Source organism: Hyperoodon ampullatus (genome assembly GCF_949752795.1).
Source record: "Hyperoodon ampullatus genome assembly, chromosome: 11".
Classification (NCBI taxonomy): domain Eukaryota; kingdom Metazoa; phylum Chordata; class Mammalia; order Artiodactyla; family Ziphiidae; genus Hyperoodon; species Hyperoodon ampullatus.
This window is the reverse complement of record NC_136924.1, coordinates 73786543-73805976: the sequence shown is the minus strand read 5'-3', so window position 1 is coordinate 73805976 and position 19434 is coordinate 73786543. Positions and strand designations below refer to the sequence as shown.

The 19434-nt window shown below is 41.5% G+C and overlaps 1 protein-coding gene across 1 annotated transcript in view; it reads right to left on the bottom strand.

Annotated features, from left to right (window-relative positions):
• Positions 1-19434, bottom strand: part of TPH2 (tryptophan hydroxylase 2) — a gene marked incomplete at both ends in the record, with an annotated part of 92259 nt that overhangs the window by 507 nt on the left and 72318 nt on the right. Inside the window, one exon of the mRNA XM_079714618.1 lies at positions 8549-8644. Within this exon, the coding sequence (XP_079570744.1) occupies positions 8549-8644 (96 nt within the window). The remainder of the gene's footprint in view (positions 1-8548; positions 8645-19434) is intronic.

Below are 19434 nucleotides of genomic sequence, written 5' to 3'. Positions count from 1 at the left end.
CCTACAGCACAGCTCAATCATTTTATAGAACTATTCAGCTACTCATCTACCATGACATATGGAACTCTCCCATATGCAGGGGAAATTGAGTGTTAAGGGGTTTTTTGTTTGTTTGTTTGTTTAAGTCTGTTAGTTGCTGAGGGAAAAAAATGAGACATGGTATTATTTTATTTATTATCAACAAAATTCACACTGAAGGACAGTTCAGAGCTGTAACCCCATAGAAATGGAATTTTAAATCTACGCTATGAATAGAAGCAGGAGAGCACAAATATGGTCCTAAATTTATTGCTATAAGCAATGTACTGAAATTTCCCTTAAATGGCAAAAGTAATAATTACCTGCATGGAGAGGTGATGGGGACTCTGACTAACTATTTGTGTACTCATTGTGAGACATTTTGAGGCCAGGTACTGTGTACCAACAGAGGCTGGAGTGGGCCTGTATATTCAAGGATACGTGCGAAGCATTCGTTTACCTTCCCCCAAGCACAGCAGAGAAATATACAGCAAATTAATATTGCCAGGTGGGAAAAAAAAAAGAGCTAATATGAATAGTTATAGTTATGCCCAGAGCAGGCATTAGAGAAACAGGAAAGCCAATGTAATTACTCTTTGAACCATCATTAGCCCCGTTCAGCTCACTACATGACTGGCACTAAGAGCAAGGAACAATGAATGATTGTATTCAGAGATGCTAAAAGTTAGCGCTCATTTCCTGCCACGTGCCACCTGCCTATTTATAGCCCCTGGATTGACGGTTCTCACACAGAATATGCCTAAGAATCACTGAGGGGCTTGTAGAAAATGCAGATATGGGACTTCCCTGGTGGCGCAGTGGTTAAGAATCTGCCTGCCAATGCAGGGGACGTGGGTTTGAGCCCTGGTCCGGGAAGATCTCACATACCGCGGAGCAACTAATCCCATGAGCCAGAACTACTGAGCCCGTGCTCTAGAGCCGCAGGCCACAACTACTGAAGCCTGCACGCCTAGAGCCCGTGCTCCACAACAAGAGAAGCCACCGCAACGAGAAGCCCAAGCATCACAACAAAGAGTAGCCCCTGTTCACCACAACTAGAGAAAGCCTGTGCGCAGCAACGAAGACCCAACGCAGCCAAAAAAAAAAAAAAAAGGAAAGAAAATGCAGATACCCAGGCCTCAATATTATTTGGTAGGTCTGGATAAATCCCAGAAGTCTGCATTTTAAAGGCATCCAAAGTGATTCACACACAGATGGTTGTGAACTATATTTTGAGAAATACCCCTCTAGATTCTCTCTTTCTTAATTTAAAGGGTAAATTAGTTGGGAGAGAGAGGCAAAGAGAGAAAGGGGTAGCAGAAACAGCCTTGAACTGAGAATTAGAAAACTCGGGCTCTAGTCCAGGCGTTGCTAACGGGATAACCTTGGCAAATGATTTCACCTCTCTAGGCCTCCGTTTCCTCAAGTGTAAGTGAGAGGTTTGGGCTGGGTGATTTCTGAAGACACTCTATTTCAGTCTCTGGATTCCACCCAAAGCACTTTTCAATCTCTAACTGCTAAGATTTCCTAGAGAAACGCTGAAAAACCTTTCCTGTTCAGTATTCTTGGTACATTCCCCCAACAATTTCAAAATGCATGGAATGATTTACAGCCTTCCATGAAGAAGGCTATATTGTTCCCTAAGTTTGAAAATGTAATTGTGAACCCAAGGACTGACAGGCAAGGGCACATGGTCCTGCCCTGTGTTTGATTTGCTTTCCCACAAAGTTCCGTTGTCCAGATCAATGCATATGTGAATCAGGGAATGCAGAGGGCCTCTTGGAGTGGACTCATATTTTTTGGCCCACAGAACAACTTCACTGTAAGCGGAAGGTCACTACACCAGCAAATGCATTTGTGCTAGGTTCAGTGCAGTGCAGTGAACATCAAGGGATTTGGGGTTCCACATGACTAATAATTCTGTCCACATTTTTAAAACAATTTCACAGTTTCAAGAAACAAAATGTGCTTTGATGAGAGCTGTTGCTCCTCTGCAAAGAATAGGCCCCCTATTGGCGCACCAGGGCTTTCAGAACTAGAAGTTCCTTTCTTCGCAGCCATACACTCTGGGTACATTTTATTTAGTATGTTGCTCTAATTGTCCATTTATCCATCAGTACATATGAAAAGGAGGACAGTGACTGACTCAGTGTCCTAGATGTTTCCACGTTCTCACCCCCGCATTCAGGGGCATGGCAGAGTGGTAGCAATATAGACTATATGAATGTTTAAGCCATGGCTCCCTCAGGGCTTTCCTGCTGAGCCAGACTTTTCACTAGGCCAAGGACAAGCACAGGAAGAGGGTGAAACTTGTCTGCTTAGGTCTGGAATGCTGTGATAGGACATTAGCACCCTCAGCAGTCACCCTGTGTAGAGGACGCCTCCAGAAGATGTGTATGTAATAACAGAGACCGAAATCAGTGTAGTTTTAGAAAAACGTATCATGTCATGATTCTACTGGATACTCGAATGAGCTCATTTCGTCTTTTTTAACAGGTAAATGGGATGAGAGTGGATCAAGAAAAAGCCCAGAGGGCAGGGTGCTCTGTGCCAGACTTCAAGAAAAGTCAGTGGATTCACAGCATATGATTTGAAGCAAAGACCATCAGGTAATATATCTCGCACTTGCTTAATGTACTAATCAAAAGGAAAACTGGAAGCTCACTGTTCTAAGCTCTCAACAATGCAGTCTATCCTCAAGATCCTGCTGCGTCCAATACCTGGTTACGTGCTGGGGACCTCTCCATCCATGGAGTATGGGACCAGTTCTATCCCTTGGCTATTACAAATATGGAAATGATAATGGCACCCAAGGATTAGCCTGGAGAATGAAAAGAGCCCAGAGTTGGGGGAGCAGCCACGGAGTGAGGCCAACAAATGAGGTGGTGATCACACATATAAGTGGTCTCATTTACTGATGGGGAGCTCTCTTGTGTGATGACTGCCAGCAACATCCATGCAGCCCATGAGGGCCCCTGTTTCTGAACACTGAAGCATAGCTCAAGGGCCATAAAATAGCATTCATGTCTTTATTGATTCCACTGTCCAGTGGAGCAAAGTCCTACTGAGTTTGCTTCTCAGCTCCTATCCATGTCTCTCTCTAAGTGACCTTGGTTTTGGGGAGCAGCTATCATGCCCTCTCCTCTGTGTCCAGAGTAGCTTCTCTGTAAACATAGAGCCAAACTGCTTGATGTCCCCAGAGAGCTCCATGGTGAATCCTTTCCAAAGTGTTAACAGTCTGATATCCTGAAGTCTGCCAGAATTAATCCAACTTCCTGCAGAGAGAAGCTTTATAATGCTGAGAGAATCTGGCTGACAGTCTTTTACTCTCAAGCCATTTTTAAAGTGCAGGAATACTTGAGAATCACCTCTCGTCTACATGCTCTCTAAAAGGACTGTTTTGTATTTACCCATATATGGGGCCAAAGACAACAACTCAGGACTTGGAGCCAGGAGACCTAGATTCTAAACATAGCTGTCCCACAGGTTTATCAAATGAGTGAAAATTCCGCAGGTTAAGATGCAGTTTCCTCTTTGATAAACTGAAAAGGTTATATCTATATGAATTCTAAAGCTCTTCTTGCAATACAATTTTAACAGGGCCTGCAAATACACAGCTCTCATACCACCATCCCCTCCCTCCACCCCAACCAGTGTAAATTCACCATAGCAGCCTTTCCCACTGGGCCTGGGCATGGCCTACCCACCCTTCCCAGCAGAGATGACCATTACCAATTAATTGGCTTTAGTGCACAAATTAAGACTTATTTGCCAGTTCCAGTCTTTTAAATAAAAAATCTCTTTCAACATCAAAAATTTCCCAGAACCCAATTAGCTTCTACATGATCTGGGGCAAATTATTTCACCTCTGTCAGCCTATTCCAGTGTTAATCTGGAAAATGGAAATACTTACAGTTATCTATAATCCAGGAATATAGTAAGAATTATAGGAAGCAATACATGCAAAGAGCCTGGCACATGGCAAGTGTTCAGTAAATTATGTTATCCTTGCTACTTCAGTCTCCAGATGATGCTTGGTGTACATATGCAACCAGCCACACCTTCCACCATTGGTACAGCTCCTCTGGAACCCATCGAGAAAAGAAGCATGGCCCTAGCTATGAGGCTGCCAGGTCCTAGACCGCAACAGTGCCTGTCCTGAGTTCACCACCTCAAAAATCCTCCTTCCTTCCAGCCACCTGCCTTTGCAATGACACAGAGTTATTATCTCACCTCTTCTAGATGTAAACCTGTGATCCTCACCCTCTATATTAGGACTGGTTAAAGTTAGGAAAAAACTCAAGTGTGAAGTCTAGATAGTTTGGGCCCTAGATTCTGAATAAAAATTTGCAAACACCCCTACACTCACATTACAATCATCCTTTCCCACGTCAGAACAACAAATATATTCATTTGTATATGTATGTACGTATGTGTGTCTATTAAATTTTTGAACCTTCCTCAAATGTTCTTCCTGCTAACCGAGCACAGTGCGGTAGCAACATCCCTATTGCCAAACTGGGTGATGATGGCATCACACTTCTTTTCATCAGTGATGCTGAAAGTTTCAGCAGTTTGAATAAGCTGCAGGGGGAGGGAACAAACTCCCTCTTCAAGAAATCCCTGTGTAAAAGCCAAAGACACTTCCCCGGCTCCCAGTGTCTGGCATTTGCTCTGTTATTACTAACAGTGCTACTGCAGGAAAGGAAGAGGCAAGAGGAAGGGAGCTGTGAGCCATCGGAATGCGGGAAAGGTGTGAGAGCTCAGACACTCTCAGAGTCCCAACTCCTGCCACCCGCTGACATACTGGATGACCTCAGGGAACCCACGGGGGCCTTGGGCCTCTTCTCTACAGCCTGGCAGTAATTCTGACCACCTCACAGAGTTGCTGCAAGTGGTCGTAAATACAAATGATTGTAATAAATATAAGGCTGTTCTGTGAAGGCTGATGAATAGCTCTATAAAAGCAGTACAATAAATTCACCATACAAGGATATCCAAAAACTAAAGCCAAAATATAATAATAATTAAAATTTTAAAAACCACCAGCTTTGTCAAAACCTGAAAAGCAGAACAGATGTATCTGTATGTAATATTCCAGCAACTCCTATGGGGTGGGTGCTAAGGCCATTTACCAAAAAAATCTAATCTCTGCCCTTAAGGAAACAAAGAACTAGACTTTACCCTTACCCATGAAAAAGAAGGAGAGATTGCCTTTTGCTTTGAGATGGATTAACTTTTTGAGATAAGACTCAGCCAGCTCACCCATTAGTAATCAGTTGCTTACCACCTCGTGTGAACAAGATCTCCCCACTGTTGCTTCTCCAAGGGAACTGGATTCAGCAAAGACCCATATTTATCACTTTCTTAGACCTTCCCTTCTAGAGACTCCAAGTTTCTTGAAATTGAACTTTCAATTTTGAGTTTGTTGAATAAAATTAATGAATGAATGAGTGAATAAAAAATTTTTAATGAGAGACTTACATAGTTAGGTCAACTCTGAGATAGAGAGAAAATGAGCATTAAAGGAAAGACACATACTAGACTGTGGGTGAACAGTAAGCAATTATTCTATTCTCAACCTTTTTTTAAAGTCAGTTTTCCAGATGATCTAGCTCATTATTAACTGCTCCCCACAGTGATGAAGGTATGGAAAGGCCCTTCCCAAATACATTTTTGGAATTCATAAAAGTACATCACAGAAAAAATAATTAGAACAAGAGAGAGAGCAATCATTGTTGAGATTTTTTTAAATTGTCTTTATAGTTATCAGATTTATGTTAGTTTTTAGAAGCATTTCCATACTTATTTTTTTTCTCTCTTCAAAGATAAAAAATAAGCACTGTCAAAAAATAAGAAGGAAAAATGAAAGCTACCCTTCAAACTATAGATATACTACTTGGAAGTGCTTGGCCAGCTCTGACGTGCAACATTTACACTCTGAAAACTTAGCCTCTTAAAGCACACATTTTAAAATGTGTTCAGTTCAAGGAAAGAAGATGAACTGTGCATAGTTATGTAAAATTAGAAGGACTACACCAAAACCTCCAACAACTTACCCGAGACCTATATATGGGCTATAATTGGAACAGCAAAAACACATTTTGCCGCAAAAGGCAACTGCATTCAAAACTGTAAGTGGGTTTGCACAGGAATTATTATAATGCTATTAATAAAGTTATTCCCACCTGGGCTCAGAACTATCATTTGTTCTTCCAAATAAAAGTTGGACAGATGTATTCACAAGCGCTGGGGGAAGGCTCTGGACGCTGACACCGAGCGGGGCAGGGATGGGGTGAGGGTAAAGCTAGGACTCTAAGGAAAGGTCTCATGTTACGTATTCTCTGTGAACAGTCAGAAGACATTTCATATAGAAGGAATTTCTGAGTTGTAAAACTGGTCTAAAGTAGCAATCATAGGGATGTTGGGAGTGTTGAAATTTGGGAATGGAAGAATGCTAATGACCAGAGGTGATGGACCAGAACAAGAAGATTCACGGCAGACAATGCCCTTCACATGTTTCTGGCTGATTTCCATTTCCAGACAATTCGGTCCATACCAATAGGAACAAAAACAACAGATTAACCCCAGTGCTGCCTACACATGCCTCATTAACCAGACCAGAGGACCCTGCTGAAAGTTGGGGCAATAAGAGAGATTTGTTTCTTTTGTTTCTGGTATCATTTATAAGCCCTCTGAAGAGAATGTAAATAGATGTAGCTCAAGAGCTATATAATTTTCTGACTAATTCTTTTTTCAGGGAAATCAAGAAACAATCTATAGAAGACATGGGTCTTACAGACATATGACATCATGCTATTGCTGTGGGCTTTGAGATTAACCCCAAATGGATTTTTTTGTTGTTGAGAATTTAGTAAAAAAAAAAAAAAAAGAAAGAAAAGAAAAATTTAACACATTACATCAGGCTTTTGTTACATTAAATATTATCATCTAGTCCAGCCAGGCAGGGCCTCAGGCAGCTCCCTTAATGGGCCAGGCTTTGAGTAGAGCACACACACTGCTATCTGCTGATTGATCCAGCATCTCATCCGTCCCTTATTCCTCCTTCCCACTCCTCCAGAATCAGCGTGGGCAGCAGGACCCTCATCAGGAAGCCTTCCCAGGCATGGGCTAAAATGTGCCAGGCACATTTGTCACACTGTCTGTATTATCTTGGTCATTTATCTCCTGCACTAGAATGTAACCTCCTTGATAACAGGAATCCCAGACAATAGGGCCTAATGGTCAAGGGCTTGGATCCTGGAGCCTAGACTGCCTGGACTTGGGACCACCTCCAACACTTATTAGCTGTGTGACCTTGAACAAGCTCCTTAATGTCTTTATACCTCAGTTTTCTCATCTGTGATAATGGTGTTACTTATCCCATTGGGTTGTTATGAGAATTAAGTGGGTTAATATGTTTAAAGCCCCTAAAATACTAAAGTCTATTTAAGTGTCTTTTGAGGCAGTTGTTATCTTCTTCATATTCTTATTCTTCATCATCATTATTTGTCCTTGTATCCTCAGTGCCTGGCATAGTACATGGCGCATAGTAGATGCTCAACCAAATATTTGTGGAATGAATGAATGAAGTCATAAAGTGAACGGACTCAATGAAACTACAGTTAAATTGCATCTTTCAATAGTATAAACATCTAAAAAGTTCCAGTAATCATATATATCCCAGTTACATTATGTAAGGATAATAAATACTCAAAATAAAAATCCTAGGATTGTCCATAATCCTGACCTTAGTCTGAATAATCAAAGAAAGATTAAATTATTTTCAGTACCATTTCCAGATTAGATATCACAATGCATTCTAAATTCATCAAAACTTGCTATCCCCCAGTGGTATACAGATAGCAATTCTTTAGTAACCAGAATATTTAAATGATCAGAATGCCCCAGACTCCAACATTTCTGAATAAATGATTTTTAAACTGTATTTTAAGGCAAAAAAAAAAATAGCATCCCTTAGGCATCACTACACATATTAGATACCTCTTGGACCACATATTTATTTAGGTGTTTTTTTTATTGTATATGCCCATAAATGTTTTAATTTACATTAATTCTGAAGAAGCTAAAATAAACTCTAATTCCCCTTTGGGAAGCAGATGCTGGAGAATCCATGGGAGCCATGGGGATGACAGAAATGAGAGAGGCCAAGCCACCCTTACAAGGGAATTTCAATCAGTAGGATCACTGCTAGCTCAGTGCCCACTTTTCAGCACTGAACTTAGGCCAGTCATTTGTTACCCAACATCTGAGCACACATTTGTCATTCCTGTTGATTCGTGCACATGGCTGCTCATCCATTTGAGTCACACCACAAACCCAGAAAGGCATGACCCATTTTCAGAAGTGCAAAAAGTTAGGTCAGCACCCACATATGAGGTACCAAATCCCCTGTACTAAATATTTATGGGGTATCTGCGAGTAGAGAGACTCAGACAGACAAATCAATATCTTCCATGACCTTGAACCAGTTTGCTCAGGAAGGATATTTGCGTTTACAGCTTCATACCTTTAATTCTCCAATGGAGGAAAGCAGTCCAGCTCCATATGCCCGCAGCTGCCCTTCTTGCTTGCAAAGGCCAAACTCAATAGTGAAGAAATAGCACTGAAAAAGAAGTGGACACACAGCCAGTGAACTGGGCAATAAGCTCTTCTGTATAACAAAATGGCACCCAAAATAAAATGGTGCACTCTGCATAATTTCTTCAGCACTGTCAATTAAAACGCATTTAAGTCAAGAAGATTTCTTGACATTTATTGCCTAATAATCCCTCCCCAGTTTAAAGGTAAATGGAAGAAGTATTAACTACTAAGAGTCTTATGCTTCGTAGATTCAGAAACCCTATGAGTCAAATCATAGTCCTTGCAATGACTCTAAAATTTAAAAAAACCACAGATTTAGGAAGAATGAATATGTCACAGTGATAATGCCAGAAGAATATGCTACTATATTTAATAAGTTGTGGTTCAGTAGCACCGTGTAAATGTGGAAAAATAACTTGAAATTCAGTAATCTTAAACTGATGTTTGCAGTTTGTTTATTCATTCAACAAACATTTGTTGAGTACCTACTATGCGCCAATGCTTGGTAAAGAATTGTGGTGAAGAAACCAGGAAAGAGCAAGAAAACAAGTATATACCTACCAAATTACCATTTTCTTAGCGAAATCTTAAATGGATACCTATGTATGCACTTACATGTATACATACTTATGTACATATACATTAAATACATATAGTAAGAACCATTTCATTGGCCCGAGTTTTACCATCATCAACTACTACAGCTTCCCCAAGACATTAAAATCTACACTTGCTTCTGTTGAGTTCCTAGGAAATCAACCTAGACAGACAGAAATCTCCGTACAACCAAAAAACTCACGATGCTCTTGAGAGGAGCTGAAATTACACTATTTGTGCTCCAAGAGGAAAGTGAGAGGCTGACAATGAGCAATAAAAAATTTCATCAAATTAACACTGTCCTGCATTAGTGATGATGGAGCAATGAAGGGGTTGAGAAAGAGAATGTAAACATCCTTGAAAAGGAGCAGAAAATACTAATTATTTCTAGCCCATGGCTATTTGCTCTATTTTTATCTAGAGGTTAAGATGTCCCTTGGTTCTGGAGGGTTTTGTATTTTTATTATGTGTGGACGATCTCTGAAGTTGAGTGGTCAGTGCTCTGTAGCCCTGGGCTGGACCCGAAGGCCTGGTCATTCCAGGTCATGGAGCTGAGCCTCCAGAGGCAAAATTTCCTTTCTTGATTCATCTCCCAAAGAGGCGAAAATTACAGCCCTTCCTACCCTGTCACCACCCACAGCACCCACCGGCACCCCCTCTTACTCTGTTCTGACTTGTCTTTCTTTTCTGTCACATCACTTTTTTGACATGGTCTTTATGTATGAAATATACTGTTTGTCATCTATCTCCCCCCACAAAACCATCACCTCCATGACAGCAGTATCACTGTCTGTTCATCTAGAACAGAGCTTCCCAATCTCAGCAGTGTTGACACGTTGGGCTGGATAACTCTTTGCTGCAGGGGGCTATCCTGTACACTGGAGGATGTTTAGCAGCATCCCTGGCTCTGTTCCCTAGATGCCAGTAGCACCCCCACCCCATTTGCAACGACCAATAATGTCTCCAGACATTGAAAAACATTCCCAGAGGGGCAACATCACTCCTGGCTGAGAACAACTGACACAGACTACTGCCAGAAACATAACAAGAGCTCAATAAGTGTCCGGTGAATAAATGAACAAACAGTGAATGAAGTATTTCTAAATTAGGCTTTTTGTGTGACAGCAGAACCTGGAGGAAAGACACACACAAGGAGGCCTGAGTCCTAGTCTTACCCCTGCTTCTAATTAGCTCTGTGACCACAACCTCTCTGGGTTGTAGTTTTCCTGCCTATGACGTCTATTCATTCATCTAATTATTCTACAGACACTCTTACAAACCTATTATATGCCAGACTCCGCTCTAGCAGAGAACAAGGGAACAAAGTTCCCCAACCCATGAAGCAGGTATGCTCCTGGGATGAGACAAGTAACAACAATAACAACAAAAATCAACATACAGGATGAATGTCAGGCAAAATCTGCTATATAAATAATAATATCATGTAACTGTCAGAGAGCAAGCAGAGGATATGGCTGTTTTAGATAGAGGGATCAGGGAAAGCCTCTCTGCAGGAGTGATCTTTAAGCTGCAACCTACTTGAAAATGGCCCTTTCTTTAAGAAAATGAACAAGCCAGTTGTACAAAGACCTAGAGGAAAGAGTGTTCCCAGCAAAGGAAATAGCAAATGCAAAGGCCCTGAGGCACGGATAGATGTGTATTTCCAAGGGTGCCAGGAAGCTACTGGAAGGTTTTAGGCTGGAGAGAGATGCGTTCTGATTTCATTTCCAAAAGATCACGCTGGTGCTCGGTAAAGAATAGATTATAGGGGGCAAGAGTGGAAGCAGAGAGACCAGTTGGAAGGCAGTGGCAGTCAAGACAAGGGTGATGAGCGACTTAGAGGATGACTTGGGCCAGGGGTAGCAGGGGGTTGGGAGAACTCAGTATCACAGAGGCCTCATGAGAAGAACCAAAATAAGAGATGTGAAGATGTGTTGAAAAGTTAAAATACAGAGGATGAAATGTGCAGCATAGGGAATACAGTCAATAATATTGTAATAACTTTGTATGGTGACAGATGGTAACTAGACTTATCATGGTGATCATTTTGTAATGTACAGAAACAATGAATCATTATGTTGTACACATGAAACTAACATAATATGGTAAGTAAATATACTTCAATTACAAAAAAGAAAGAAATGTTAAAATACAGCCCTCAAGTCTGTCCTCCAAAAAATTTTGCACAGTCCTGGGCATGGTGGAGAAGTGATCATACAGTCATAGAACAGGAAGCCTGGAAGTTCAGCCTCTTACTTTACCAAAAGGAAAACTCAAGTTTAAGGAGATGAAGTGATTTACCCAGAACCGGTCTAGATGGTGATATTTAAGAGATCTAGAGCTCAGTGTTTTATGAGCTCAACATCTGTCACATTTTAAAGTTTCCAGGTAAAAGATTAATAGATCCATGATTTTTTCCTTACAACCAAAAAAATGGGGAAATGAAAGGCTAAATCAGGAAAACTAGAATCTCATGACATCTTCTTAGTACGTCTTTGGCTGATTTCTCTAATTTGTATTGCATTTATAGCACATGATGTGAAATCCTTGGAGCCTTAACATTGAATACAGAAGAGTTTGTGAAAAAACGTGCTCTCATGTTCAAAAGCTTCCAGAATAGTACACATATGGAGCCAGCTACAGGAGCATTTAGGTCAGCCTATTATGTGCATTTTTAATTTTCCTTACGTTATACCAATGCATACATAATGCACAGTCATGGTTATGATCCAAATCAAAGCAGGCTGAGAGAGCCCCTGAGAAAATCTGGTGCACCATTCTCACAGTCTTCACCTAGATCTGGCATCCTGTCCTAGTGTGAGGCAGGAATTAAAAGGTCTGCATCAACTCGGCTAAAAATTCCAAGCTAAATCTATAAGTGTGTCTTCGATCCTTGTGCTTCTAGAATCAGGGTAACCTCAGAGGGAAGAGCCACTGGGCATCTTCCTTCCTGTTGCTTAGAATGCTCTCTGGCCCCATCCCTCATCTGGGAATCCTTCCAGAAACTCTGACCTTACACAGTTCCATCTGCTCATTCCCTAGCTGCCTTTCCCTCTGGTTTCCTGCTGTCCTCGACCAAGGAATGAGCCTAGATGCTGCTTCTACAGCCTCCTCTCACCAGAGAATTAGACCTTTCACCTTGAGATAGATTTCCATTTGCAGCTCCATGTGTGGCTAACTGATAAAGAGGGATGATAAAATGTACCTGAAGCTCAGGTGTTGGCAAAATTTGAATTATGGACTTGCTCAGGATAATTTTTCTCTTTCTGTTTCTGATGCCTCAAAATGCATAAGGTATAGACCTCAAAATGCAGAAGAACCTGAGCACGATCACTAGTGGGGAGGAAGGGGCAACTGCCCGTGTCTTCTGCCTGGTTTTAAGTGCAAAGCCTACTTAGAGTTGGACTGGACGACCCCTGGAGACCCTTCAAAATTCAAGGGTGGCTAATTGCTTCTTGAAATTTTAAGAAAATATAATTTGTTTTCATCAGAGCACTTGCCATATGTGGATCTGTAATATATTCCCAAGAGATTTACCAAATAAATATCCTACCTATTATCAAAAAAAACCAAAAAACAAACACCTGAGCCCTATAAGAATTCCTGCAAAAGAGGATTGCAAAGTCTTGGTCACTAATGTCTTTTAAACAGAAACAAACAATAATACTAAGACTAACACCTCCCAAATTGAAGGGTACCTTTCATCAAAGCTGATGTTCATGAATTCCAAGTTCTACATACCACTAATTATAAGTAATTATTTATAAATATTTTATTCGAATATAATTACATATAATCATTAACTGAAAACCAAAACAGGAATTATATATCGGACCTCTTCCCTAGAAGAAAAGCAGAGTCATTTACATACACAGTCATTAAGCAGAAGAAGGTCTGAGTGACGATCTGAGATCCAAACACGGCTGTGGAACACAGCCACAGGATGAGCTAGCAGGGAGTGTGCTTAAGAAAATGAGATAGGTCGCCCAATGCTGCCATCTTCCGATCACTACTGGTAGTGCACCACTCTCGCAACAGTTCTGGCCTAGCCAAAAGGGCATTGTGAGAGCGGGAAGGAACATCGTCCAGAGACACTGAACCCACCAACAAAATCCACCTGGTCCCACATAGTGATTTACAAAAGGACACGATGCAACATCCTTCTTACATTTGATGTTAGGTACCTGAAGCTCTTGCTAAGGCACATACCATACTCCAATTAAAGAGATGTACACCTTTTTCAAATTCTTGGTGAAAAAGAAATTTATTGTTCCAATTTTCCTCTGGAAGGGTCCTGTTGCATCCCAGTTCCCCAACTCTCTGCATCCTTTGAAATAATTGTATAACCTCTTACTGAGAGTCAGTCTGTATTCTTAAATTGGATTTAAATGGTGCGCAAAGTCCTAGGAAGACAGCCAGGTATCCTACTTCTTTTACTTTGTCTGGGAAAATCGTCTGTACACATCATTTAATAAATGCCTGAGTGAGTGAGTGAGTGAGTCAGTGAGTGATGTATATTCTCTACTGCCTTCACTAAAAATATGATCTTTTCAAACTGATAATATATACTTCTAAGTAATTGCATACATCATTCCACACCTAGAATTCCATCATCCACATATGCAGGACAGACAGGAACCAAGAAGTTAGCAAAGAATGTCGGAAACGGCCCTAACTGAGATGTGCTAAACATAACAAAAGGTTATGTGCTAAATCTGATTTGCTTTACACGTAAAAGAATCCCTCAGGTCCTCACCCAGACCCCATTTATCCTTATCTAGTACACAGTTCAAATAAACTTCAGTTATGTAGCTTCTAAGCCCACACCCTAACATGAGAGGGGAACAAGAAAAATATACCAAAAGCAGATCCAACAATTCAAAAAGCACAGAAATACAATATTTGGTGTTTGACTAAACAACCCTAAACACTTCCATACTTGAAGTTTTCACTAAACAACAGAATTCAATCACAACAGCAAGACATCAAATAGGAAAAGTCAGCCAGTAGAGCTGCAGTTTAACAAAGTGTTTGCACATATGTCATCTTACTGCACATCTGCTCCCTTCCTACTAACTTGATAGAGTAGTTACTATTTTTTCCATTGTACTGATGGGAAGGCTGAGTCTCAATGATCAAGGGATCTGCCCAGATTCCTCGACCCATGGTTAGCAGAGCTAGGAGTCAAACTCCAGTTTCCTAACTTCAGATCCTGCCTTGTTTCCTCACCAGCAAGTGCACTTACAGGTGCAGAGCCACTACCAGCCCGTCAAACTAGCACAACAGTCCCTGTTGCTGAAATACTGAACTACTTCCAGAATGGGTATAAATAGCTATGACTCCACACTCCCCAAGTGCCCCCAGCCAGCCATGCTGCCCCAGCCCTCTCCTGGGTTCTGTTCCCCCTCCCCTCCCCAGCACCACCACTTCTTCATGATCGAGAAAATAAGGTCTCAACACCCATGAAGCTGGGGCCCAGAGGACCCGACTCCCACACAAGTGTGACGAGCATCGTTCTATTTGGTACGCATGTCATAACAAGAGGATCAGTCCCAGAAAGGAAGAATGCTTTGCAAAGATGTTCTTACACCAGGGATCTGCACCTCAGTAAGTGCAGATAAAAACACAGCAAAAGAGCCATGTGTCTCACAGCCTTCCTTTCTCTAACATCTTTCCATCAAACAACTAGCATGTCAAAGAATACACTTGAAAAATTGTTGAACCAGTGAAGAGGGTCCAAGATCCCAACCCACTCACTCCTCTACCATGAATCCCCAGCTACTAGAGTTTGGATTTTAGCCCCATCAAATTTCAGCTTACAAGCAGCAAGTACCTTCTCACCTTTGGCCACAATTCCCTTAATCTTGATTAAACTGCAAATAATAACAGGATTGGAACAGAAATGAGGCTTGATAGCTAAGGGGGAAACTTTGAAATAGAACTGCTAAGGCAATACTGTACAAATTCCACACTGGGAAACAAAAGTGAAAATGGAGGCTGCCCTGCTTAAGCCATGGAGGTCACCACTCAAATGTCACAAGATAGAAAACTTCTCACCAGACATCAATTTTTGTTGTTGTTTCTTTGACCATTTAAACTGCCAGGAGTCACACATAAAGCCAAATCACACTAGGGTGCAACGATTACCCGCTGGGCTTTGTTTGCAGAGCAAGGGTTACTGGCTAGAGACATTCTCTGGAACTGGGCTTCAAAAGAGAGCAGAAAGGGGGATTTTGCAGGCTTCATTAGTTTACTCTGGGCTACTCCTGTGTGAAACAAAAGTGTAAGAAATGCTAGAAACTTAGAGCTGGAAGACATTGGTTTTTTGCAGACCTGGGCTATAGCCGCTCTGTAACCACTGGCCCCTCGCACCCCATCTCGAAGCCTCCCCTTGGCCAAAGGAAGCCACCCGCTCTGTGTTCACAGATTCGAGGGCCAGTCACTGTCTAGATCCTAGGGATTATTGTTCAGATGCCTTGCAGGATTGTCTCCACACTCATATTTTCCACGAGCCTCTAAATGAAAACCACTATAGCTCTTGGCAGGTCACAACTTAATACCTTTTTAAAATTTATACTTGTTCAATTCTACTGTGCCGAGCTCTACTTGAGATTACAAAAATAGCTAAAGATATGGTCTCTATGCTCAAGAAAGGTACAGTACAAACGGGTAGACAAGACTAATATAAAAATAACAGCGACAACAGTAATCATAATGTCCTGCTGTTTTAATCCTACCATAAACTTCTGTCAAATTGCAGTGTGCTTATCTGTCTCAGAAGATGGGGAATATGAAGTTTATGTTGGACTTTTTGAAGGATAAGTGGGATCTCAGAGGGATTTCAGGAAGAGAGGAAGTTGTTGGAAAGAGTAATATCGAGGGGCTGGGGGAGGGGAGTGATTTCTGGGAACCCAAAATGCAAATCGTAGGAAGTTAAAGGTAAATCAAAGTATAGAATGGACCAGATCACAGGCTCCACTTGAATGGTAGAGACAAAAACAAGTTGAGAAAAAGAAGAGGGTTGGGATTTGAGTATGTTCTGTCTGTAAGAAAACAATGACCCTGAATTGTGAAAAGAGCAATTAAGAACAGCCATGGAATGAATTAAAATGTAAAAACCTAAGCTCTAAGGAAACATTACGGCAAACCTTGTGGAAAATTGATCATCATATATAAAAGGCACATCCGTAGGGAGAAAAAGAAGCGTCAGCAGAAGACAACTTTTAGTGAAGAATACATTGACACAGGCGATTTTCAGCAGCACTGTTTTAGTCAGGATTTTCCTGTGTGTTTCTTAACTACCCTTTCCTATATCTTTTTGGTTGCTTTCAAGAACAAATGGATGTTTTGTTTAAGTGCCCTCTGGCCATTTCAGTTTTATTGCCCCTTCTACAGCTTATCCAAGAGCATTTTCAACTTCAAAGGAGACCACCTGGGCTTCCCTGGTGGCGCAGTGGTTGAGAATCTGCCTGTTAATGCAGGGGACACGGGTTCGAGCCCTGGTCTGGGAGGATCCCACATGCCGCGGAGCAACTAGGCCCATGAGCCACAACTACTGAGCCTGCGCGTCTGGAGCCTGTGCTCCGCAACAAGAGAGTCCGCGATAGTGAGAGGCCCGTGCACCGCAATGAAGAGTGGCCCCCGCTTGCCGCAACTAGAGAAAGCCCTCGCACAGAAACGAAGACCCAACACAGCAAAAATAAATAATAAAATTAATAAACTCCTACCCCCAACATCTTAAAAAAAAGACATATTACACAGCACAAAACCAAATACTACATAGTATTGCTTTAAACTACAGCAATCTACTTACATTGGATACAGATGCGTTATTTGATGGGCCCAAAAAAGATTTGGTAAAGGATAGTGAGAATTCACGAGACAGTAAACTTGAAATATTTTGGTGTCTCATGAGAAGCTATTTAACCAAACTTACCCTCTGGCTCTGGCTACCAAGAAAACTGGTATGTTTGCTAGAACGCCCTTCCCTCTGTTCTCTCTACGGTCCCCTGATCAATAGAGTTCCCTGATCAGTAAAGGGCAGGTGATTGGAGATGAAATTTCACTTCCCAACTCAGTATCATGTATCCCATCTAATGCGGACAGCGACTCAGTGCTTGCCAAGTGTGTCCTTGGGTAAAGGCAGTCTGACTGCCAGAGGCTCTGGTCTTTTCACGAGAAGCTAGGAATCTAGATGGTCATGTGATGGCCTCTGAAGTGGAAATGCAGGCCATTTTTTAAGTTTAATCAAGGTGTAGACTCTATTTTTTTTTCTCACAGACATTAACCAGAGCAGAGGACTCTAATTTGTAATCCCTTTAGAGGGGAGCATGATTTAAAGAGCCCGAATCCCACTTCTGTCACAATAACTTGCCTCCAGGACACCAAGCACATGTCTCTGCTGCCTCAGCTATCACACGTTGCCTTGACATCCTAAATTCCTGAGAAGTGGGTTGGTGCACCAGGTCAGGATGCAGAAAATCTAGTAGCTCAGTCTCTGCCATTATTGTATTGTATGATTTGGGGCAAGTCATTTCACTTGTCTAAGCCTCCTTTTATTCATTTATAAAATGGAGATTCCTTTCCTTGCCAAATTTTTACTGGGCACCAATTTTGTGTATAGCACCATGTGGATACCAAGGAGTGTGCCAGGGGATAATAATATGAGTCCTGCCTATCTTGAAGTGCCATTGGGAGACTCAAATGAATAAACACATGTCAAATGCTAAATCAATGTAAGAGCTGAAATTTAGGTGAAGGTTCCCTGCTCTGAGGTGATTAAGACCATAGTCATGTTCATGGCTGACTCATCCCCTGTCTCAGGACTCTGATTCTACAGAGTCCCCTTCTGGATAGGCGACGGCAGGCTTAATTACAAGTCAACAGTTCCTGAAACCCAATTTAAGCCACTTTGCAATATGAAGAAAGCCTGTTGAGATGCAAATGTTCCCTGAAGTATTAACATCTATTCTCTCAGTAAGCATATATAACAGCAAATTTAAAAATAATAACTTGACTGCTGAGAAAGTATTCCCCCAGGAAACCACTTTTGATCATCCATTCCTCTGAACCTGACCCAAGCGCCTTCCTTTCCCTGTCTCTGCACTTAAGTTATATTTAAATCCTTATCTGTGGGACTTCCCTGGTGGTCCAATGGTTGAGACTTCGCCTTCCAATGCAGGGGGTATGAGTTCGATCCCTGGCAGGGGAACCAAGATCCCACATGCCTCAGGGCCAAAAAAACAAAACATGAAACAGAAGCAGTATTGTAACAAATTCAGTAAAGACTTTAAAAATGGTCCACATCAAAAAAAAAAAAAACAAACACCTTAATAAATAAATAAATAAATAAATCCTTGTCTGTATCCCTCACTAAACTGCAAGTCCCCAAGAAGCAGGACCATGCCTACCTGTTTTACAGTTGAATTCCTGATGCCTGACACATAGTAGATGCTCATTCACTGAATGAATAAATGAACGGGCCATAAGTGATTCTATCAGAGCTATGGAAAAGATATGCGGTAGAAATCCAGCAAGGTCATGCCTTTGCTAAACATCTGTGCAAAGAAGCAGAGTCCAATGCCCCTTTCTAGCCAGTTATAGCCATGACTTTTATCTTGGAAGAACTCTTCTTAATTAGTTTTGAGAGAAGACAATGTGAACAGTGCAAAAACAGTGTTTATGAGAGCTGAACGTTTAAACGTTTCTGAAGTATGTTATTTTAAGGTATCTCCCCTTGTTTTATTACAGAGAACTTTCAAGCCTTGCTAGTTAGACACCAGCCTAGGACCTCTGTGTATAAATATGGAGACACGTTCAAAACTAGAGCAAACAACATCTTCTGGAATTCTTCCAATAACTTCCTTACATACTTCTGTGTTAATGCAGCCATCTTACAGCCAAACTGCAAACACCTGGCTTAAATTCTCAGGAACTTGAACTCATAAGGAGTGGGCAGCCAAGATTTGAAACCCCAAATTTATGGCTTTCTTGAGTTATTCAGGGAGTGCTGCATGTACCAATGAACAGCATCACTCCTAATCTGCTTGAAAAGTTTAGTCAGGAATTCCTATTTCATGTGCTCTCACTGGCACAAACAATATCTATTCATTTGTTCTCCCTGGCGGTTTCCTGCAACCTGCCTTTCTCTATGTTCACTCAGGGGAGGTATGCTATTAACTCAGGGGAGGCCTCCTCCATCTCTAGGCAGAAGCT